The sequence below is a fragment of the Vicugna pacos genome, chromosome 2, assembly GCF_048564905.1.
Source record: "Vicugna pacos chromosome 2, VicPac4, whole genome shotgun sequence".
Lineage (NCBI taxonomy): Eukaryota > Metazoa > Chordata > Mammalia > Artiodactyla > Camelidae > Vicugna > Vicugna pacos.
Genome location: NC_132988.1, coordinates 70618014 through 70642425, shown reverse-complemented (window position 1 = coordinate 70642425; position 24412 = coordinate 70618014). Strand labels below are relative to the sequence as shown.

At 39.1% G+C, this 24412-nt stretch overlaps 2 protein-coding genes across 6 annotated transcripts in view; one reads left to right on the top strand and one right to left on the bottom strand.

Annotated features, from left to right (window-relative positions):
• The window catches only part of RASSF6 (Ras association domain family member 6), a 43426-nt gene extending 39059 nt beyond the window's left edge, over positions 1-4367 (top strand). For 2 of the 5 annotated variants that reach the window (XM_072973243.1, XM_072973236.1), the window contains exons 7-11: positions 1550-1651; positions 2082-2133; positions 3198-3358; positions 3459-3556; positions 3656-4367. In XM_072973243.1, the coding sequence (XP_072829344.1) occupies positions 1550-1651; positions 2082-2133; positions 3198-3358; positions 3459-3556; positions 3656-3731 (489 nt within the window). In that variant the 3' untranslated portion in view covers positions 3732-4367. The remainder of the gene's footprint in view (positions 1-1549; positions 1652-2081; positions 2134-3197; positions 3359-3458; positions 3557-3655) is intronic. The other 3 variants (XM_006212529.4, XM_015246356.3, XM_072973248.1) reach the window with 2 other exon arrangements.
• Positions 4368-9206: 4839 nt separating this feature from the next.
• The window catches only part of LOC102537005 (alpha-fetoprotein-like), a 37113-nt gene continuing 21907 nt past the window's right edge, over positions 9207-24412 (bottom strand). Inside the window, exons 12-14 of the mRNA XM_006212545.4 lie at positions 22929-23155; positions 13891-14023; positions 9207-10036 (exon numbers count right to left, since the gene is read on the bottom strand). Coding sequence (XP_006212607.3) covers positions 9992-10036; positions 13891-14023; positions 22929-23155 — 405 coding nt within the window. The 3' untranslated portion in view covers positions 9207-9991. The remainder of the gene's footprint in view (positions 10037-13890; positions 14024-22928; positions 23156-24412) is intronic.

Below are 24412 nucleotides of genomic sequence, written 5' to 3'. Positions count from 1 at the left end.
ATTCACTGAAATATAATAACTAGCAGAAAACAAAACCCCAAAACGCAAAGTGCTCTATCAGTGCATATGCAGTGATGGGCATCTAGGAATTTAAGTTGTTTTCATTTTATGAAACCTCTAGATAATGGCAATATCGAATAACACCTGTATCAGTGGCTTAGACTGTGATACAGTCAGTCCCAAGGAATACATTCCAAGATTCCCAGTGGATACCTGAAACCGAGGATAGTACTGAATTCTGTGTATGTACTATGTTTTTTCCTAGACATACAGACCTCTGATAAAGTTTAGTTTATGAATTAAGCAAAATAAGAGATTAACAATAATAGCTAGTGATAAAATAGAATAATTATAACAATATGCTGTAAAACGTGTTATGTGAATGTGGTCTCTCTCTCTTTCGCCCCCTCTCTAAAAATATTTTGTTGGACTGTACTCACCTCTATAAGGGTGTGAGATGATAAAATGCCTACGGGTTGAGATGAAGTGAGGTGAATGATGTAGGCATTGTGACTCAGCATTAGGCTACGATTGACCTGATTGTGCTGATTTTGTGTCGGGAGGAGGGTCATCTGTTTCGGATGATCTTGGACCATCAAGCCATGATGATGTCAACAGTTGGCTGTCAGGAGCAGACATTGTCAATGGCTGGGAATCCTGGGCAGGATGGAGTAGGATGCTGTGAGATTTTATCATGCTACTCAGAATGGCACACATTTTAAAACTTATGAGTTGTTTATTTCTGGAATTTTAGTGGGGAGGGTATAGCTCAGTGGTAGAGTGCATGCTTAGCATGCAAGAGGTTTTGAGTTCAATCCTCAGTACCTCCATTAAAATAAATAAATAGATAAATAAATACCTAATTACCTCCTCCTAAAATTTTTTTTGTTTTTTTAAATAAAGAATTTTCCACTTGATTTTTTTCATCTCTCTCAGGATTTTATTTCTTTTAAAATAAGAATAATGATCAAATTGTGAGTTAAAAAATTATACATTTTTTATGACTTTTTTATGGTACGTTACTAATCCCAAGAGGGATATGTCAATTCTTCTGACCATGGAAGCTTTTGTCTAAAAGGCAGACGCTTGATTAGAGCAACTTGAGGGAAACATTGTTCTACATGTTCCATCAGCAGCACTTTGACCCCAACCCCCAGGTGAGATACAGGCTGGACCATATGAAATTGCCTACATTGGACAATTTCTGACCAAACCCAAAAGGAGTGACTTCATATGATTCAAACTAAAAACAACCTAGAACAATTATTCCCAACCAGGAGAGAATTTTGAAATCTTAAACTACACTGAAGAATGGTGTGATTTTCTAGCGAAAATGTTTTGAACATTCTCAAGTGATGTTTTACCTAACTTACTCTAGAAACAATGCTTAATATTCAGTAACAACAGAGAAACCAAAACAGGAAAGCAAGTTTTTAAATTGGTGATCTTGGATTTTTTTGCCCAAAGGAAGGCCAGATTCAAGATGCTGACTATTGTTAGTTGTCATATGAGTCCTTAAAATTACATCCATCTTTTTTTTTTTCCCTAGACATCAATTTTTACTCCAGCCTTTGGGTCAGAAACTAAGGTCAGAATAAACAGTGATATGAGAACTGAAGAAGTAATAAAGCAAATTCTCCAAAAATTTAAGGTAATCTTTATCACTGAACTGAGCTATAAATAGCTTGTATATAATTTAACTGTAGACATACAAATGGATTCTTCTGAAAAAGACCTATAAACATGTAAATCTAAATTAAATATTCAGTTCTGAAGAATTCTTTCCTATATAAAGTTGACCCTTGCACAACACAGGTTTCAACTGCGTGGGTCCATTTATACATGGATTTTGGGATCCACAGCAGATCCTGGAACCAATCCCATGCGATACCAAGAGACAACTGTATAATACCTTTTGGTAACTGTGCCCTGAGAAATTACATTATTCTCGGGGAGCAGAGAAGGTTTTATGTCTGAAGGTGAAAAACAAATGTGAGGAAACATATATAATTTGGGTCTGGTTGGCTTAGAAAACATTGACAACAAAGAATTCATGTCTGTTCATGTTTTTCCATTGACAGATTGAAAACAGTGCCCAGGATTTTGCACTTTACATAATTTTTGCAACAGGAGGTAAGAAAGCTTGGTGGTTCTTCTTACACGACTTCAGTGTGTTATCATTTTCTGCCCACAGAGAAGACAGAAGACAGTCTACCTCATTCTGTGGAAGAAAGGGAAGGAGGGAAGAGAGAAGGAAGGGGGTGGGGAGTGTTTTAGATTATTCATATTTCACAATTTCAGGGGAAGACAACTTAAGACTAAGGTATCCGAAAAGAGTTTACAATACAAAAAAATCCGCGTGTTAGCCAGGCGTTAATTTACGTGAACGGCGATCAGAGCCCTGGAGAATCTAGGTGGAAAGTTCCCAGGAATTGTTAGGCATTTAAGTTGCTGAGCTCTGTACATCTTTCTTTTTCTGCCTTCCCTTAGCATTCTAGCTCTTACTAGAGACATCATTACATACTATTTCTCCCTGATGGTGTTATTACTTTAGCACAGAGTCTGATGCATTGTAGGAGTGTTACATCTTCCTCAGTAGGTAGAAATGTGCAGAGCTTTGTGGTGGGGGTGAAAGGTTAGCAGCAGGACATTGGGAAGAGACTCTGGGGGGGGTGGTGCTGGGAGCGGGGAGTAAAAGAGAGATTAGAGAAACCCTAACGCAATACTGAAATGAAATTTTTCAAAGCTTTAAAACTGAAAAAAAAATGTAAATGTTAAATTGTAGAAATAGCTCAGGTTATAATTTAAGTATCAGAATGAGCTGGAGATTGCCTAGAATAAAATCATACATTTTGATACAGAGCGACTATAAGAAAATAAAAGCTGGATCTCCAAACACATACAAAATTAAAATCCTTATCAACTGAAAGCTTAAACACAAGAAATAAATATATATATACACACATATATATATAATTTTTTTAAAATTCTAAGTGTGTGTATATGTACATGTACATATACATATATATGTATTCATTCAGCAAGAAAAAGAAGTCCATTTTTAGTTCATTTCAAGGGTTTAATTTCAATTCAGTTTTTTGAGTGAGTGCCTCCTATTGTATGTTTTTCTTAAATCTTTCAAAGTGAGATAAGGAAGCAAAATGAATGGACCAAGGATCTATCTTGTTTTTCTCTAGGATGGACTCCTGAGTGTAGTTGGTCCTTTTTCTCATTTGCAGAGCAGAAGAGGCTGAAGAAGACAGACATTCCACTACTGCATAGACTCCTACAGGGGCCTTCCAAAGAGAATGCTCGCATTTTCCTCATGGATAAAGATGCAGAAGAAATTAGCAGCGATGTATGGATACCATCACCCTGAATCTGTCTTTGCTCCCTCCTGACTCAGCACCTCTCACACAAATGCTCTGCTTTTTGTTTTGTTTTGTTTTCCCTTTCAGGTGGCTCAGTACATTAATTTTCATTTTTCTCTCCTGGAATCCATCCTTCAAAGATTAAATGAAGAAGAGAAAAGAGAGATTCAAAGAACAATAACAAAGTAAGTCAAGAGCTGGCATGTGGGCTGCTTGGTCCTTTAATAGGTTCAGCGCACAAAATGTATCCAATTTTTAATACTTTTTCTCTTTCTCATTTTCAGATTCAGTACAGAAAAGGCGATCATACTGAAATGTCTTCAAAGTAAAGGGGTAATAAAAACAGAAACAACAGTTTAGCAGTACACGTCACTTTTGCTAAAACTAACAAAATTGGAATGGTGTTACTATTTGAGTGCATAAATTCTATGCTTGCATTCATACAAATATATATAAACTCGAATCTGTAGAAAACTGAATGCAAAAAAACCTGTCTCTCTTTGAAGTGATGAGGTTGACTAGGGTTCACAGTTGGACTGAAAGGAATTTAGTTTCAATAACTGAAATAAGCTTGGATACTATGTATTCCAATTAAGTTTTTATAGTGAAACCCTCAATAAACTCAAATTTCAATGGCATCTTCAGATAGCACGCAGCTTAGACTTCTTTTAGCTTCAACTGTCAAGAGAACTAAAATATCATCGACCGACTCTTGAAAGCAATTCAGAAGTAAAAGCTGCCAACTCTTGAGATAAAAAAGCAGCCCCCTCACCTCACCAAGGAATCTGGTGGTGACGGTGTTTCACAGCTCCTTGAAAACTCTAGCCTTTTCATAAAATCTAGGGCTTTATGTGGGGAGGTGACTTTGGGTTATCTGTAACATCAGAGCTGTCTATCTTTTGGGATGGAAAAGACTATGGGCTCTTGTTAAGAAATCTAAATTGTAATTTTCTCAACCTGAGCCTTTCTTTTTTTTCCTCTGTTCTACTGATGACTTTCAAAACTGCCTTTAAGCTTTTTTTTTTTTTTTTGTCAGTTGAACTAGTTTTCTTTTTTTTTTTTTTCCCAAATAAACATACCTCAGAGATTTACTGTGTCTCATCAGCTAGTCTAAGACGTGGCCCATAATAAGCATTTGTTGCTGAATGCACGCAGGTGATGCCGAGCTGTGGTAACTGAAGTTAGGCAGGGAATCTGGATCTTGGCCCTTTCCCTCCAAGGCAACTCATTCTACAAGACAGCGTTCAAGGTGCTTCAAGTCTGCTTAGCCAATCTGAAAAAGCACTGAGAATGCCACCAGTCATCATCTACTTCCTTATTTATGAGCTCTATGTTAAAATGGAGTTTTATGCATCTTTCTTCCACTCTCAAAACTATTTCCACTTGCATTCCTCATAAGCCTTGGATTAAATTGATTGCATTACACATACCATAAGGCATAAGGTTGTAGGTAATAAATTCAGTTGGAAGATCAATTATCAAAATATGAAACATGTTTAAGACAAAGACATTACTTCTCAGGGTCACCTAAACCTAAGCTGGATGAAAGTAAAAGTATGCTATGGCCTTTTCAGTCCTAGGAAATCTTCTTTCTTGAGTGAAACAGAGGTTTGCATCTTTATTTTGCCATCTATCAGTTAATAAGAAAGTAATCTCATCTAGCTAAAATAAGGCTAGATAGTTAAAATTCAGTATACTTAAAGTAGTGTCAAATATCTGCCACAAACATGACAAAAGATTCATCTTTAACATGTTGAAAGTCTACAAAAGAAAAATACTAAGTCTGGACAGAAACAAATTTTAAAATAAATAAGACAGATGACACGAAAAGTAAAATCACAGAAGAAATGCAAATGGCTATTACGTACGTGAAAAAAAGTTGTATCTTAATTGTGATCAGTTATATTAGTCCGTGTCTAATCAGGAGATAGAAACCACACAGTCATTTAAATAGGGGAAGTTTAACATAAGGAATTATTTAGCTGTGATGATAGGAGAGTAACTGTAAAGATGGAAAGAGAACGTTAAAAGGCACCCTAAGGCTAAGGGAAGAATACCCAACAAAGGAAAAGCTTGGGGAAGGGCTCAGAATTCACTGGAGAAGCCGTGGTTGCAGCCCACTGGAGGGAGGAGGCGCCCGCTGGTTGCCCAGGACACAGCAGGGCCACAGTTGTAGGACAAGCAGGAACAACAGGGGTCAGGGCCAGGTGGGCAGGTGCCCAGCGGGGCTTGGGGCTTCTCTGCAGGCACAAGGCCCAGATCACATAGTGTCTGTGGTGTCTGAAGGTCTGCAGGAAACAAAGCCTGGGGGCACAGGTCAGCCGAGGCTGAAGGGAAGGCACACAGGTGGAGTCAGGGGCGCTGCTGCCCATGCCCGAGGCCTGGGAGCTGCAGGGGCCTCCTTTGCAGGGACCTAGTACAACTCTTTGTAGGCCTTAGGCTGCAGCATCTTTGAGGCTGCATGGGACAAAGGTCAGGCAGGTGGCTTATCAGATGTCCAGCCCCACAGGGCCCTCTCTGGGAGCACGCACCAAGTTGAGAAGGTGTGGAGACGAATGATCTGAGCCAGGGCGCAGACCTGCAATGGGGCTCCAGGCTGTGCCACCACAAACCAAATCGAAAGCTGGAAAAGGGGTTGGAGGAACAAACGCTAAAGAAAGCTGCACCCTACAGGCAACTAGCACTGGAGAAACCACTCTGGGCAGAGCAGTAGAGGAAGAAAATCAGCTTCCCAGTGAACCTAGCCAGCCAGCTCCTAGGAACTAGGAAAGAGCAACCACCTCCCGCAGTGTTTCTCCAGCGCCCTCTACCGACAAAGCATGACATGTAAACTTCAAGGAAAACGTTTAAAGGCTCCACATCTGTTTTCACAGAGCCAACAGCAAAGAGTAAATTTGGAGCAGAGAGGCAATAAAATAACTGGCCTGTTAACAAAACAAAGTAAATAAAACTGAAATATACTGTTCTGCCTACTAGACAAGATTAAGAAATGATAATATTAAATACTCAATGAATTTCATTGAGATGGGCAACTAAACTACTGGTAAAAATACAAATGGATATGATTTTCCTTGAAAGCAGTTCAGTAAATTCAGCCTGTAATTCTACTTGTAGGATCTTACATGGAAATAATCAGATATACAAAGACACTATGTAAAGATCATTATTTACTTTGATTAAAGGAAGTAAATAGCCTAATGTTTAAAAATAGAAAAAAAAGATTAAAGGAAAGAAACATTTACCCATAGAATATTATGCAGCTTTTAGGATTATTGTCAAATAAATTTTACTTATAAAAGTAAATTCTGCTTTTGTATCTAGGTAAGAATATATACACAAATATTCAAAAATCTATTATCCATAAGATATATAGATATATTTATATGTGTGTGCATAATATCATTTGTACATACACCCTACCAACCAAAACCAAGTGTGTTTATGTCTGGTTTGTAGAATTATGGGTGATTCATGTTTCTGTATTTTTTCTATACTTATTAAATATTCTATAATGAACATGTATTACTTTTTAAACCAGAAAATAGAAAATTTATGATTAAAAGAGGAAAGCAGAAGTGACAGAGTGTGACTTTGGACTAAATCATAAAAGCCCTTGTGTCCTCCTTGCTTGCTCTCTTGGATTGTCTGCTGTGGGGAAAGCCAACTTCCACATCCAGAGCAGCCTTGGGGAAAGGCCTGTATAACAGCAACTGAGACCTGCCAAAAGCCAACTAGAAACTGAGGCTTCCCATCTGTAACTGTGTAAGTGGGCCAGCTGCTAGCCCCGGTCAAGCCTTCAGATGACTGCAGCCTGTCTAATAGCTTGATTACAATCTCATGAGAGACCTTGAGCCAGAAAACCCAGCTAAGCTGCTCCTGAATTCCTGACCCTCCCAAAATGTGTGAGATATGAGATGTTTAAAAAAAGGAGGAGGAGGAAAAGGAGAAGGAGGAGAAGGAGAAGGAGGGGGAAGAGGAGGAGGTGGAGGAAGGAAGAGGAGAAGAAACGTTTGTTGTAACATGCTGCTACATTTTAGGATAATTTGTTACACAGCAATAGATAACTGATATAATTTCTGAGACAAATCTGCTCACTTCAGAGTCATCTTTGCATAATACAAGAATATAAACTTTGTCACAAAGCCATTCATCTTTGTTTTAGGTGGTCCAAATATTTCACTACCAGTTACATACTAGTTCAAATTGTAGATAATATGTTATATTTATTAATGGCAGAAGATCTGTCACTTCATCTTTGTGTACTTCGCCAAACTTAATATTGTGTCTTGTGTATGAGCTGTGCTCGATAAAAATCAGTTTTTGAATAAAGGACTGAATGAGTTAGTGAATCAATGAATAAAAGAATGAGCAAATAAATTATCTGTAATATTTTCATAAAATCCCCTGTATATACCTCCTTTTTCACAAATCTGATCCAGTCGCTAAATAAATAGAGAATCTTTCGTATAGTTTTCCTTGATATGGTGGTGTATTTTGTTATCTCGAGACTGTATGAACTATTCAGTTAGGCAGTGCTGCTATGGAATTTTGTTTAGGGCTGTTCAGGTTGGCTTCAAGAACTGAAGGGGAAAGAAGTCCATTTGCAAGGCAGTCGATGAAGTGGAAAAGACAGCAGATGTATCTATTATATTGAGATATCTACATGTGAAAGGAAAGAAAGGAATAGGATGCAATTCGAGAGGGCAAATCCCTTCAGCAGCATCCATTTATCTTTTAAATAACAGCTAACCTATTAGATGGAGCCACTTAAAATTGTCCATGTTTGACCTACAAAGGCAGCATTTTCACATCGTCCAAACTAACAGCACTTACTACTTGCCAAGCACTATTTAAGTGCCTTACATAGATCAACTCACATAACGTCCATTACACTCCCATGAGAAATTAGTCTTTCAACCCAATTTTAAAGCTGAAGAAAGTAAGCTGTGGAGAGGTTAGGAGATTGGTTTTACTCTTTAGTAGAAGAGGGAGGTAGGATTTGAATCTACAACTTCAGAATCCACATTCTTAACCACTAGAATATATATAATACTCTAAACTACACACCCTCCAATGGCATTCTATCTGTGTCTTCATTTATAAAATAGGATTAATAGTACCTACTTCATTAGAAGTTGTAGGAGTTATAGGAATAATACGTTTTAAGGCTGACACTTTGCACATAAGAAGTGTGTGATAAATATTAGCTGTTATAACTATAATATGTACCCACCCAGCATCCTAGCCTCATCTTTCACTGTCTTACTGTCCACAAGTACTTCATTCTTGTCTTAAAACCCACCAAACTGAATCACCGACCATTCACTTTCCACTCTACCACATCTATCTGTTACAGCCATGCCCATTTTCTAGTTATTGGCCAAGGCCCCTTCTTCCGTAAACTTTGCTGGTCTCCGTGGTGATGTGTGATCTCACATTCCTGTGTACCTCATTATCAGTTAGCCTCGCTCTGACACTGGAAATGTGAAAGCTGCCCATTATTACAATTCATTATGTGTTTATATCTTACACAAATTCGTTAGTGATCTGGTCATGTCATATTCATATTATTCCCTGCAGCACCCAGCACAGTGTATCGAACACAATAGATACTTCAATGTTTATTAGATTTAATTTGCAATGCACACATGTTGAAATTACCAGAATGAGAAAAAAGCTGAAATCAAGAGCACTGTAATGAGAATTAAATATTTTCTCTAATCAAAATCATTTACTTAGCAAGCACTAGAATCACTGCTTATTTTTACTTCATTACACACACAGACACACACACACACACACACACACAAATCTGGAAAAATAAGTCCAAGTAAGTCCTTTATGTTATTTACTCCAGGGTTTCCAGGGAAAAGACTCCTATTGCAAATCATTACTGAAAGCTCAACTTATACATATATTAGGGCCCCTTGATGACAATGTCAGCATCACATATTTAGGGTACAGATGGACGGGAATAGAGTTATGAAAGTAAACTTATTATTTATATATGTTTTTTTCCACATTCTTTTCCATTATGGTTTATTACAGGATATTGAATATAGTTCCCTGTGGTATACAGTAGGTCCTTGTTTATTTTATAGTAGTGTATATCTATCTGCTAATCCCAAACACCTGATTTATCCCTCCCCCACCCCCTTGCCCCTTTGGTAACTTTATTATAAAACACATTCAGTTCATCAATAATCATTTTCAGTAGTGGTATAGATAGAAAACCTAAGTGGCACTTGGGGTCTTTTTCACTCTGGAAATCCAGCAGCCAGGTCCCAGGTCAATGTGGCGGCCCATTATATCCACCTGAGGGTTTTGAGAGGCCCCTTGATTTCATATTTCTGTTGCTGCTTTTGAGAAGTAGAAAGCTTATGGGAAGAAAGGAGGGATGAAGATGGATTGAATGAGTGTTACAATAAGAAGATTTCTCTTCCGAGTAGGAAAGGAGAGATTTAGTGCAGATTAGCTAGTGCTCTTGAGTAACACAGGGGAACAGATGAAAAATGATGTTGTTGATTCTTATTCTGAGTATTAGATGTGCATTTCATTAGTCATGAGAAATAAAACGCAGTTCTCAGCAAAGATCCTACATGGACATTTTCTGGTATCATTTAGCTTCCCAAAAGAGACCGGCACTTTTCAATCAGTTTGGACCCCTAAAAAAAAGCAAATAAGGACATCTGTGAGAAAACAGCAAAACAGCTCTGGTCCCCGAACAGAAAATCTGTAAGACTTCCCTGCATGGACTCTGATACACCTGCTTCTCAAGGTCTTACAGTCTCTCACAGGCCTAGTGCCTTGGCTTAAGGACTTAATTAACCACAATGCCTCATCTACTTTCAAGCCCTCAGGTTTGGAATAAGTAAAAATGTGCTTCCTCCTCACAGAAATATGGGGCTCTTTTGCTGCAGGGTAAAAAGGAACAATCAACATCAGCTTTTTTGCTGCATTTTAATACAGCTGTAAGCTAATCCCAGGCCAAATCACCACATGTGCAGGTACAGGAACTCAAGAGGAACATCACCACTAAAACTGATCTGAGTACCTCCACCGCCTTCATATACACCGGTATAGACCTTGACATCAAGTCCAAATCCTTTCCCCAATTTGTACCTGTATGGTCTGGTCTGTATTCAAGTAAAAAGCATTTGCGGAAGCCCAAGCAGATAAAAGCGGAATTTCTAGCTAAATGGGGATAGGAACCCTCAAACTCCACTGCTAAGATATGAACACACACACACACACAAACACACACACACACACACACACACACACACACACACAGGAGAGACGACTTATACTCCCAAGAGTCTCTAGGATCCTGCTGAAAATGGTTAGAAGTCTAGTAATTCAGTTCTTCTTCCCACTCTCAGACAGCACCACACTTAAATTGTCTAGAAAGACTGAAGTCATTTTACCTCTGGAGTTTAGGTTTCCTTCCTTCCATGGTAACCCATGACTTTCTAAATCAATGCTCATGGGGAAATTTCCAATAAGGCTAACCTCAAAATTCTCATATTCTACCTTGTTCATTTTCTTCGAACCTAATTATAGTGGGGGAAGTAATATTTCTCCTTATCAGTCCTTCCTGACTTCATTTATTCCATTATTCTTTGGTAAATTTTTAATGTTATAATAACAAATGCTAGGGTGGGGGGTGGAATTTTCTGGGAAAGATGAGGTAGAAGGAAGGGATCTGAGGAATGCCCTGTGTGAAATGAAAAGTGATGATAACTCCACATCTTGAGGCAGGGCCCAAGCAAGAGTTTGAAATGTAAAACATGGACTCATATGATGGAATGCAGAGAAGAGAGAAAAGTAAGAGGAAATATTTTCTTTACACTGAGACCAGATTAGCCACCTTTGATTCCCTATAATCTTGGACATGTTGGGAGACTGCTAACATGTCACCCATCCTAAGACTGTGCAATACACATTACCAGTCTATTTCTCCGTATCTTGTGACAAGCTTTTCAGTTCTTTTTCCATTCTAGATGCTGCTGGACCGAACAGTTTGCCAGCATCCTTTTAAAATGTATCATCTCTCATCTGTTTTAAAATCCCAATTCAATAACAGCAAAAAATACCAAAAAAGAATAAAGCCTATTGATGCTAAAAAGGAAAAAAGCCATCATCGATGTAAGAGGTATTGGTGAATTTCTGAAAAAGAAAAGCCATTGGGATGATACCAATCAACGTATCAAAATGCAGACATAGGAGCTCAGAGTAGTACCATGAAGAGATGTGCCAGCAGTAACATACCAGAAAGTCATTGATTTCTAAGCTGCTTTGGTTCTTATCTGCTGCTCAGACTATTTTTCTAACTTCCTAGAGACTTCTGAAGTCACAAATGTCCTTTCAATGAACTAATTTTTACTTAGGTTTCCCAGAATTTGATCCTACTATTTATATACTCTGTAAGTGACTGGTCGTATTTTAAGAAGCTATTAAAGTAATGATGGTAATCACTAGGAGTACTAAAAGTGAAAACCTAAAATTGCTTGCCTTTTAGGAATAGGAAATGTACCCTGTTCCTCTGTTAGAACTTTTGCCTTGCTCATATATTACTTGCATAATTTGTAAAACTTGTATAATGCATCATAAGAAATTAAACACAGTATCCCAGAATGACCTGATCCATATGATTGTGATTATCACGTTGCTTAATCTGATCCTTGTTTTTTCCCCAGAAATGCATCCCAGGATTTCAGTAGCTTTGATAGCAGACCTACCAAGTTGTAAGTATAGGCTACTTAAACCGACAGGTCTTTTCACATGAACTTCTGTCAAGTCACATCTGAAAGCAGAACTTAGTGTTTTTGTTGCTAAATTTCATGTACTATTTTCAAAACATCATTTCAACCCTGCCCAAATTTCTCCTAATTCTTGTTAACTTTCTTCTATGTTATGTTCCGTTCACTGATGGACAAATACCTCAGGTTATAATTATCATTCCCTGCTGACCTGGAGGAGAGAATTTTTGTGAGTAGAATTTTTTCCTTTAAACTGCTCATGTCTACAATTCACATTATTATTTCATGAAACGCGAGATTCTTTTTCTTTGGAAAGTTCAAATTCACTTTGCATGACTGAGTTTCTTATTTTATTCCTTCTCTTTTGGTCCATTCTTATTCTTGCCAGCATTCCCACATTTACTTTGGTTCACTATTTTTCTTCTTAGAACGTTCCTGCATTCGGGTTTACCTCTCAAAATATGTCTTCCATCTTGTCTAAAAATGTGTTATGCTCCCACTAGCCACAACTAGAAAGGTAATCTTTAAACCTGCCCACTTTCTCTTTTAACAGGCAGAACAGGTTCACATAATTGACTATTATAATCTCAGAAAGGAAAACAAACAAGGTTCCTGTAGATCCCTGGAGCAGTTAGTCTAACTTTGGAACATCTACACACTGCTAATTGGCTAAGTCTCTTCGCTTCTGCTAGTGATGAAATAGTTCAAACCAAGAAGCGTTCACACTCAAGAGCAAGAACAGGTTTAGAAAACTCCCTTAGGAATTCTCAGGCATAGGCCCTCCTGCAAAAGTGGTTATCTGTGTGGATATGATGTTGTTACTCAGGTAGAGATATATTTTCTGAATGCTTTACAAAAAGTAAAAAGGCTTTGAAATAAATAAATGGACTCTATTTTGTGTATCAGCTGGTCTGGTAGCCTGTTTTAACTATAGACGTGCCTTTTATTTTGTTTTATTTTCTTAACTATACACCTGCTTTCTTCTACTTAGATACTATTACCTACTGTATATCCAAGTTTCTGTTTCTCAAGTCATGTCTCTGGGACAGTGGTCCAACCCAGGCCCCCTCCATGAATTTTCTGTGCCACAGAATAATGGTGAGATTACCATGATATTCTTAGAAATTTAGGTCACACAACTTTATCACTCTGTGAAAAATCACTTACTTGTTAACTATATGCAATTAGGTTAATTACAGAAAACAGTCTCCGGGTGGCCAGTTTGGTGTGTGGGCACAGACAGACACTTTTTTCTGGCCATTGTTCTTTTCTGTTTCTATTCTTCTATCTCTATTCTGATGATCTGCCACTGAGAAAATGAAACATTTTTACCTAGTTCCTTAGCTAAGCTCCAAACTACATTTGGTGACTCTTCCTGATTATGCTTCCAGAAATTTCTAGAACAAAGCTCCAGTTGGCCTGTGTGGGTCTTTAAACTGTTAGTGCTTTAAAATTTCACTATATTTACAATGACCAAAGTCTTCAAACTATCCTTCTTCCTCCCACCCCCAACCCTGAACATCCCAGTCCATCTGGTGTCGTGACTCTTGTGTTCATCTTTATTTGTGTCTAACATGCCTAGTTCCCTCAAGCGGCCAGAAATGTTAACATATGTTAAACCCAAATATGGTCAATTGCACCAATCCACTTAGACTGGTTTTCTAATTCACTCATGACTGGAATGGAGAAGGGATTTTTTTTTTTCACTTTATTAAACCCTACCAGAGCTAAGAGAATAGACATGGAAACAGGGTTACCTCTGCTTGGAAACACATTTCACTTTTCTCTGCTTGGCAGCACATCTCCACCAGGTGAGCGAAATCCACAAGAATTGGCTGGAACTGCATCTCTGCTGCACGTGGTTTCTGCTTCACAAGGTAGCTGAGGAGCCTGAATCAGAAATGAGTGGCAAAGTACAAGCACTCCCTGAGTTCTGGAAGGCCAGCCTGCAGACCTGCCTTACTTATCGAAAGCTGCACACCACCCACACCTTTGCATAGCTCTCCCTTTTAAGTTTGGAGGCCCTGAAAATGCCCTGATGTTTTCATAGTTTTCACAATGTCTGTCTCCATGTTTTAGTCAACATCTTTTTCTTCAAGCACATCTCATCAACATAATTATTATAGGAGACTTAATTATCTTCATGTAATTATTACTAGGGTAAACTTTTTTCTATTTTTATTGTATTGAATGGTACATAGGTTATACAGCAAATTAGTTTTTCCTGTAATATTTTTTATGAACAACATTTATTCTAACAACTAACTTTCCAAGAAATATTCCAAGTATAACACACCTGGAAGTTGGGGGCCCCTTATATGTTATTAATGATAAAACCAATGAACTAATTTGAAACTTTTTTCAAAATTCTTCATTTTCAAACTCACATTGATAAAACCTGTTGGCCCCATTTGTACTTAAACAGACATAAAAGAAAACATCTCAAACTCTAAGTAGACATTTCTACAACACTCTAAACCAGGGATCCACGAGTATTTTAGGCTGAGTTGCTTAACTCCTGAACTGAGATGCCAGCCACCCTTTGCTGCCCGGCAGTGGCCAACAGTGAAACCCCCAGCAGGTATGTGGCACCAGCACAGACACTGGACAGAGTGAGCTGGGTCACAGACAGGGCAGGCAGGGGCTGGTAGGGAAGCCAGGGACAGCAGAGACGCAAACACAGCCCTCTGCAAATCCCAGGCCCGGCCTATTCAAGCAGTGCTCACAGGACCTGCCCAAGCAGCCCTGGCCACATGGCCATAGAGTCCTGATCCCATCTAAACAATGGAAAACACATCCAGCACCATCTGCCAAAGAAAAAGAATATTAAAAGGAATATAGATGTATATATTTACATATAACCGAATCATTATGCTATATATCAGAAACTAACACAACATTGTCAATCAACTATACTTAAAGAAAAAAATATATATCTAGTAACACTGTAGCCCCTGGACATGCCTCTCCGAACTTCCCATTTCAGCTCCACCTTGTCCCACCCCCACGCCAACCCTGCCTTGAGGATGGACAAAGCAGAAGCAGCAGCGTGACTAAAAAGAATAAGAAAGCAGAAGCCAATTTTTTTTCCAGAAACTACCACAACTATGAGGCGGGTTTGAGAAGCTTGTGGTCACTGTATCCTCTGAGCACTAACTAGCAAGACAGAGTCAAAGAAGCTAAAAGATTTTAATTAACTCCACATTTGCCCCTAATTCTAAGTCCTGGAAATCTAGAAGAATATCAGAAAGGGGACAAAGACAAATGTACAAAAACATTCGTTGTCATCATTTATGATAGTTAGAAATTGAAGACAAGTCTCATGCCCAGCAATATGGAGAGGTTAAATTCGCTGTGGTACCCATAGAGTGGAATACTAGAGAGCCATTAAAATGCTGTTTCGAAGAATAATTAGTGACAAAAATGCATATATTATAATTTTAAAACTACATTAAAAATAATGATAACAGCCAACATCTTTTGAGTATGTTGATATGTACTATGTTTCAGACAATGTGCTGATAATTTATAAATGTTACCTCATGTAATGGTCTCTGTTACCTCTTTAACAAGGCTCTATGTCATCTCCACTTTGCATTTGTAACAGTGGTTTCAACTCCTTGAAAATAATATAAATCTGGGTGTACATTACAAGCCAGTGAGGGGAGACTCTCTCCCAGAAGTCAGGAGGATTGGGAACTACTTGTAAGAATTCATCCTGAGACAAGAAGGGTCACAGATTTCCACTCAGTAAGAAAGACCTGGTCCCTGGAAGACGGGAGTAACTCAGTGGTTCCCCAGCTGGGCCTCCATTGCTCATTTCTGAGTTACAGGGCATCAGGATAATTCTTTGAAAGAGGGCTGTAAGAGTACTTTCATTCAAGTCCTGCACACCACAGACACAAGCAGCACTGCCACGGCACCTGCCAAACGTGCACCATCCTGGGACTTGGGGGAAGGTTTTATTTTTTCTTACTACAAAACATAAAGCAGCTTTGTCATTTCAAAGGATCCAGTCTTCTCCTGAGCAGGAGACAACAGTACCTGGAGGGCATGGCTGTTCCCAGGCGCACATGAGTGATGCCAGGCAAAGCACGCGGGAGAATCCCTGGTGGGTGGGAGGGGGCAGGGAATTTCGTAAGCTCATCCCTGAGGATTCTGGGGACAACTGCTGGCACTGAAATTTTGTATCATCAGGTAGTATCAAGAGTGTGCCAAACTTGCATTATTACATATTAGAACCACAGTCTGATGGACGGGGCAATTGTGGGAGTGTGTGCTTGGGTACATACCTGACACTGTTTATTCCTACACTATGCATATAGTTATAACGAGTATCTCTGCAGTGTTAGAATAAAAGTGTTATGATTTTCTTTCCTCTCCTGTATTTTCAAAATGTTCTGCAATGGTTATGTGTTACTTTAAAAATAAAATGAATCAATCTTTTAAAAAGAAATAAAATAGGATAAGCACTCTTTTTCTTAATCCAACTATGCTGTATACATTCAATCTTCCAGTTAGATTTAAATTTAAATCCCGCTTGAAAGAAAACACTGTACTTGCTTTTGTCTCTATCTAATTCAAGTGTGTATGGTTATGTTTGATATATAGTCAAAACAGTTGATATTACCTTTGAATAATAATTATCAATTTTTAACAAATTAATTATTCAAAGTGAGAAATACAGGCTACTTCCCATCAGAATTTTGGTGGATTTCTGTCTCAGAATATATTTTTCTACAAAAACAGCACAGGGTATCTTCAGGCACAGGTTATGGAAACTAATAATCATGAGCAGCTACACAGTGAGATTACCCAATTTCCCAGCACCCACTGGGGCTTCCGTGGTCTGACTTAGGGGATTCAGCACTGAAAGTGGCCAAAGCTGGTACAGGAGGTGGGCAAGGTTGCTGTCAGTTCACGCAAAATCTGGGCTTCCCTTCCAATGTCATACAGAGGGCACAGACTTACTTTGGCTCAAGTTAGGTCCTCCACTCACTAACTTGTTTGTGTGATGGTAGGTGAGATACTGAACCTCTCTGATCCTCATCCTTAAAAGGAAAATTTAAACACTTACATTGCAAGGCTTTTGTGAGGACCAAAAACAATACTATATTAGAAGGCTGAGTATAGTAACTAGCATACTGAAGACACTCAATAAATAGTGGCAAAGAAAATATGAATAATTAAATTATTTCATCAGATTATGACAAAGATAATGAATAATTATAATAATAGCCCAACTTGGAGCTTGCTTCCATTTCAAATTATTGGTTGCTCCCACCCATGGTCTCCCTTCTCCTTGACCTCCACAATAAATGGTGCATTGTCATAGCTTTTTTCCTACTTATTCATTTATTCACTCAACAACTAACTGAGAAGCATTTTTACAATTTCCATAAGGATTTGAGCTGTCGATTTAACAATAATAGAGAAACCTAAAGGAGGAGGTGGGAAGGCTCCCTCATATATATTCTTCTCATTTCTCACAAGCTTTGGGATGCCACTTGCCCTCTTGGCTTGGCCCCTCCCAAGCCCTCTAGTCTCGCCCAAGAGTTTCTCTCCCCTCTCTCACAGAAAGCCTCAGTCACAAGAACTGCTCTCCTCTGTCCTGCTGGGTCAGCTAGTTTCTGAATGCACTTCCCCAGAGGGACCAGTAGAGGGGAGACGAGCATGACTGCTGAGTTTCCAGATCAGCCAGCAGTTGCTTATTTAAACAAGGAGAAACACTCCCATTGTACTGAGATAGGCAAGGGAGAAAAAAAAAAAAAAGGTTCCCATTATGAGAAGGCAGGTCTGGGAATGAGATTCAAAACAAGGATTTCAGCATGCCATGTTACTTCTCCTTGACACTCCAGACGTAAAGGCTGCCTTTTCTACAACTGGGTACTCTGCTACTTGGAAGCTGGACCCCCTGTCACAGCGATAACTTGTCACATACTTGTGATCTGAGTTACCTCTCCTGCTCGTATCCTCCCTCCTCCACCCTGATCTCTCTACCTATCAACCTGACTGCTATTTTAAGGTATTTTCCCTAATTCTATTTATTCTATTTATATTTTTCCTAATTCTATATAGTTTTACATTTTTAATTTACCTTTTCAAATCTTAAATCCTATTTTTAATCGTCAATACCATGAAGTTGTTTTCAGGTTTTCATTTCTATGATATTAATCTTTTCTTTCCATTACATTTATCCACCATTTCATTTAGAGCACATTCTGGTCTTTATATTCTGTCTTAAATCTTAACATTTCAACTCAGTATTTTTCTTTATTGGATTTTAAATCCTTTTTCTTTGAACTTCTATTTTCTTTTTATTTTCTCTACCTTATTCCATAACTTCATTTCTACCTTCTCTTTGTAATCCTGCTGAATTGTATTCTTCCCCTCTCGGAGCCCCTCCACTAGTTTTTTTTTTCTTTGTGTGTGTGTTGATTTATGCTATGATGGTCCACCAGCTCTATGCAGGGGTGAAAGGCATGGAGAGAGCCCCTACCACTTCCCAGGAAGTTGATGGGTTTTCTCAAATGTGGCCTTTGACTCCCTGTATGTATGCTCCCACAATATTCCAGAAATCTCTACATTAGCTGTCTCTTTGCCACTGTTTTCTCCATACAGAAAACACAGTGAAGTTAGCAGAACAAGGCCACTTCCTAATCTATAATCTAGCCCTTATGTGAAGAGTTCCTCATGTTTTAAAAATTATAAGCAGCATTATAACTCCTTGATGAGAGCACACTAACAACTCCATGTTGGTAATTAAGCACATGTGCTTTGAGCCAGGTGGCCTGGGTGCAGCTTCCAGCTCAGCCTATTGACCTGCTCCATGATCTCACACCAGGTCTTCCTGCCTTCTCAGCCTCAGTGTCCTCACAATGAAAATGGGGTCATAATATTACCTACCTCGTAAATCTGAGGTAAGGATTTGGTGAGATGACATACATGAAGGCTACCTATCCATGCCAGAGGAATTCCTCAAGAGAAAGCAAAGCCTGAACTCTAGAGGTAAGATTGACTTCTTCCTCCTTATATGCTCACAGCAAGCCTGGCCTAAAGAAAGAACGGCTAACTAAGTGGTACAGTGGTCTTTGGATACTTACTGGAAAGTTTGAAAGTCTAGTTCGTGATCAGCTCACTTTGGGAACTGAAGACAGGACTTCAGGGGTCAGCTGGCTTACGAATTTTAAGTACTGTGATAAAACAGAACCAGTGCCAACCTTGTGCTTACCCACCATGAGAATGTGTTCATTCCCAAGGCAGCAAAAACTTTGCCTCACTTGGCAAGATGATATTGTTGGACTAATATTATTTAGACCCTGCAAGAGCAAGTCTTAGAGTAAATAAGTTGATTAGAAATAAGTTACCTCTTCTAATGATCTGAGGACCCTGGTCGGCTTTCCTTTGAGGAAAGATCAGAGGCTTGTGAGGAGGGCGGGAAGCATGGGTAGGCCCTCCAGGGGAACTGCCCCACTGCCAGGAGGGGGCGTGCTTTCAATCCATCCTGTTGATTCAGGGTAACCAGGGTTGCACCCTTTGGTTTTTCCTAAAATAGTCACCCTCACTCAGTTCCAAATGGGGCCTCTAACATCGCCTCCATTATCAGCAGAATCTATTCCAAGGGAAAATGCCTGGACCATGGGAATATCTTGGGTCCAGGCTTAGGAGTGGGGTTGGGGTGAAAAGATGGATGATTGATGCTGCTAAGAAAGCCATTTCTCTGTGTGCAGCAGCAGACAAGTAGCCTCCTTTCTAACACCTAATAGAAAGTGTTCCATTCAATCCATCTATGTGAGTGGGATCGGGAGAATCGGGGAAAATGCCAACCACTTGTAAGATCTTAATCACGGGATGCTCTCAGAAGCCAAGGGAAGAGCAGCTGCGCTAAGGCTGCGTGTGCTGCTTCCCAGGCCAAGCCAGGCATGCCCTAGTCACCTCATTCAGCGTCAGAAATCCAAGTCTCCCAGACCTTCTGCCATCACACTGATGCTCCTGCATCCCTAATCAGACCCATCCCCTGCTCTCCTGGTCCTCCCTAACTCATCTTCTGTCTCCGTTGTAACTTGAAGCTTTCTCATCCCTAAATTTCACTAAATCCACATCCTTTTTTCTGAGCTTCTATTTCTTGCTCTGTATGAAATCATGAGGCTCCCCAGAAGATGCAGTGTTCCCCAAGACCCCCCAAGAGGAGGCTATTTTTGTTTGAATACAACTTACCTTAGCACCTAGCTCTCCTTTACTGCTTCCAACATATCTCTCCCTTGTCCTCTTTTAAATGCCATAGCTCTTTCAAAGTCCGTGTCATCAAACTCTAACATCCCCATCCCTATTTATTTATGCCATGTGTAGAAAGCCTGGCCATGCCCCTTCATTTTTGATAACATCAGACCCGGTTAATTGCCTCTTTCTCCACCACTGTCCTGACATTGATCATTTGCTGTAGTTTCAGCAACTCCCTTAATGATCCACATGTGGCAGATTGATAACAAACATGAACCCAATTGTCCACCTTTCTCTGTATCCATATCCTTTGCAGTATGATTTTCCAACTCTTTTCCTATCAAGAAGTGAAGTCTGTTTCCACACCCCTTTAATCTGGGCTGGCCCTGTGACCTCCCTTACAGCAGAATGGGCATTGCATGGTTCCAGACATGGGCTGCGGGGGGCCTCCACACTTCCCCTCCCTCCCAGCTACCACATGAGGAAGCCTGGATTAGCCTCCTGAGGGACAGAAGACCACAGGCAGCAGAGACAAAGCCGCCTAGCCTCGGCCCGCCAGCTCCCGGCTGACTTAGCAGCTGACAGTAGACTCTTGAGCAAGCCCCACTAAAAATGGCTGAGGCTGACCCAGGTCAACAGACTCATCCAATCAACCCTCAGACACTTGAGCAACATTAACCGATGCTGTGTAAAGCCATCTATTTTTCGTGTGAGTTATTATGCAGCAAAAATTAACTCACATATCCTATGAAGAAAGGATGAGGGGAAAAAGAAATTTGACAATGGGCTGCCGTAGCAGGAGGGCAAAAGGGTGGACAATATAGTGGAATTACTAAATATTCTAATAGATGCTGTGAAAGCAGGAATAGAAAAGAACACTAGATTGAATTCGATTTCTGACTTGATCCAGACACTTTTTTACATAGAACACACATTGGGGAGCCCTGCTCAGATATAAAGAGATGATATTCTACTGGCAACAATTCTGACCAATAGGCTTCAGTATCAGTAACAGCAACCAAATTGGAATAGCGCTTTGTAAAGTAACGCCTTATAGTCACAAAATTTTCTAATTTATAAATGTTTTCACATGTATTTTTTATATACATACACACACATACATGCACTTCCATGGTCAAATATATAACTTTAGAAAGCATTGCACACCATTCCTTTCAGCTTCCCCTTTAGATCCATCTGCAGATCGAGTGCAACAACCATACCTCATCCTCAGATGACAGTCACATGAAAGGGGTCTACCCTTACTCAGCAGCACAGAATACCTTTAAAGTATTTCTGCAGCTTCAGATGTAGAAATGTGGTTGGAAGTGACAAGGAAACATATTTGTGTTTCACCAAAAAAATGAGCTTTTAAATTAACCATATCTGAATATAAAATAGGCTGCTTTAAGCAAATGGCCTTTCCATCACTGGAAATATTCATGGAGAAACTGCACAATGTTTTAGAAGGATTTCCTAAACTTGGGGTGAGAAGCATTGATTAATAGCTAAGCTTCCTTCCACTTTCAGTATTCTTTGATATTATATGTTCATAGAAAGGATATATATGACATTTAAATACTTATTTCCAGTATTGTGAGTTTTTAGTGATGCCCTGTTTTTCTATATTCTGAGAAATTACTAGAAAGCCTTATCTGGTATAAGAAACTGCATTACAGAGGGTAGAAGAGTGGGGAAAGAAAATCGAAGATGCAAAAAGTTGAATTCACAGGCATTACTTTATCATGCAGCTGGCACCCACTACTAGTCACCCAAATACCGCCTCTTCCAAACAGAGAAAACAGTCACTCCTGGTAGAAGTAGCAGAAGTGGCAGTAAAAGCAGCGGCACACTGGGAGGTGACACACAGCTCTCTAATGGAATGTTCCAAAGCACTTTCCCAGCATGCAGGTCCTGTAGAATCTTAGTCATTTCTGTGGCCCAAAGGAGGCCGAGTTAGAACAAGCTAATCAGATTACTTTATTGCAGGACTTCTCTGACTTCCACTGTTAATGAAGGTATGAATTTCTAAGTGGAGAAAGGAAATACAGTATTCCCAAACTCTGAACATGGAATTTTTTTGTATGAAACACATTATAAAGCTAATGCATATAAAATAGATACACATTTCTTCTGTATAGCCCAGGGAACTATATTCAATATTTTGTAGTAACCTATAATGAAAAAGAATATGAAAATGAATATATGTATGTGTATGCATGACTGAAGCATTATGCTGTACACCAGAAATTGACACAACATTGTAAACTAACTATACCTGAATTAAAAAAACTAATGTTCTAAAGTTCACATTTTAGAAAAAAATACATTAATGCACATCTCTGTTAATATTTTCTGATCAATAGACTTCAGTCTCATTAACTGATCAAGTTGGGGTAGCAACTATGATAGACTTAAGTACAAAACCACAGAATATTCTAAGTTCACCTTGACCTCCAATATAACATTTAGCTGCTCCACTCATTATGCAATATTTGTATCTGCACCCAGTGTACAGTTCTCTATGTCTGCTCCCTTGTTGGCAGCAAAGAACAAGTTAAACAGAGATCCTTACTTTTGCTTTTCAGTTTGTAATTCCTCCTCCTGAGCTTTGCACAAGTCTTCTTTAAGGGTGAGGACTTGGTCACAGGATAAAGGTGGAGAAATGTAAGTTCTATCGACTTGCAAATCATCAAAGCAAGGCTTCCTGAAGGCATATGAGTCATCACAACAGTCACCCACACCAGCATTGATAGGCTCTGCCTCATGTCTTCTGCATAAAGCTCCAAGAATTAGCTTTGCCTTTCCCAGGAGAGAATTAAAATAAGAAACATAAGGTTTATGGTCATTATTAGTATTTTTAAGCCATAGGAAAAGATTCTTAAATTCTAATTTCTGCTAGCACAGTCTGGATTTCACTGTCAAGGAAAAAGCAAGAGCATCAGGTACAGTTCCCCTGGTCCTCAGCCTTGTCTTTCCTTCTTCCTGTCACCCTCAAGGTGATTATCTATGGACCCCTCCTCCCCATTCCTCCCCAATCCAGTTTATAGACCAGTGTTGACTTGAGATAGGAGTTACTTATGCTCCATCAAATTAAAATCAAATCTCAAGACAACATGACTAATTTGACCTAGTTATAAGACTGATGATTGGCATTCTTACTTGAAAAGCTCAAATCCAGTGTGTTTCTATTTTTTTATGACTGAACATCTATAACCATCACAGAACTTGGCAGATGGTAAATGCTGTATAACTATTTGTTGAATTAACAAAAAAAATGAATTTAAAAAATGAGAAAGGGAGTCCCTGGATCTTATTTTAGTTGTCTCCTTCATTTCTTTGTCCCCTTCTAGCCCAGTCACCTTGCCTTGCTCCCAGTGGTGTCTGATACTTATCTGATACTGTCTAAGCCTGCCTGTATGACCTTCTGAGTAATAATGACCACCCAAATTCCCTGTCACTTATGTATGTGGGGAAACTAGTGAGCATCAGCATTTAACATATGAGTTTATCCATTTTAGAATTAACCGAAGAGTTCACTTAAAAACAAGGCTTTAGGCATATATAAATCTAAATGAAAGAGTTCCCCAAGGAATGTATGACTAGATAATAAAAATTTATAATAAAATAAAAGGAAAATAGCACTATATAACAAAAAGTTTTAAATCTACAGCCAAAACAACTACATTTCATCAGAAAAAAAGACTTACTTAGCATAGGTGAGAAACTCTACCAAGAATATAGGGCAGAGAAAGCTGTCACCAAACAAGAATTCAGTAATGTTCAAATAATACCACTTGAGAGAGACCTAGAGATTAGATCTCAGAGTCTTGAGCATCCAGGGATATCCAGAATATCCCTGGAGTGATATTCTCCACTGAGAGGGGTGAATAATTCATAATTATTCCCTATAGCCTGGAAGTAGTATCCCCAAGACTGCCCTTCCTCTGATTCTGTTTGCATGAATACCCGTATCCTAATTCAACTTCCCAAGTAATTTGATTCAGGAAAAAGGTAGCCTAGTTACTGGACTCTATTACTTCTGCCATTGGAGAGAAC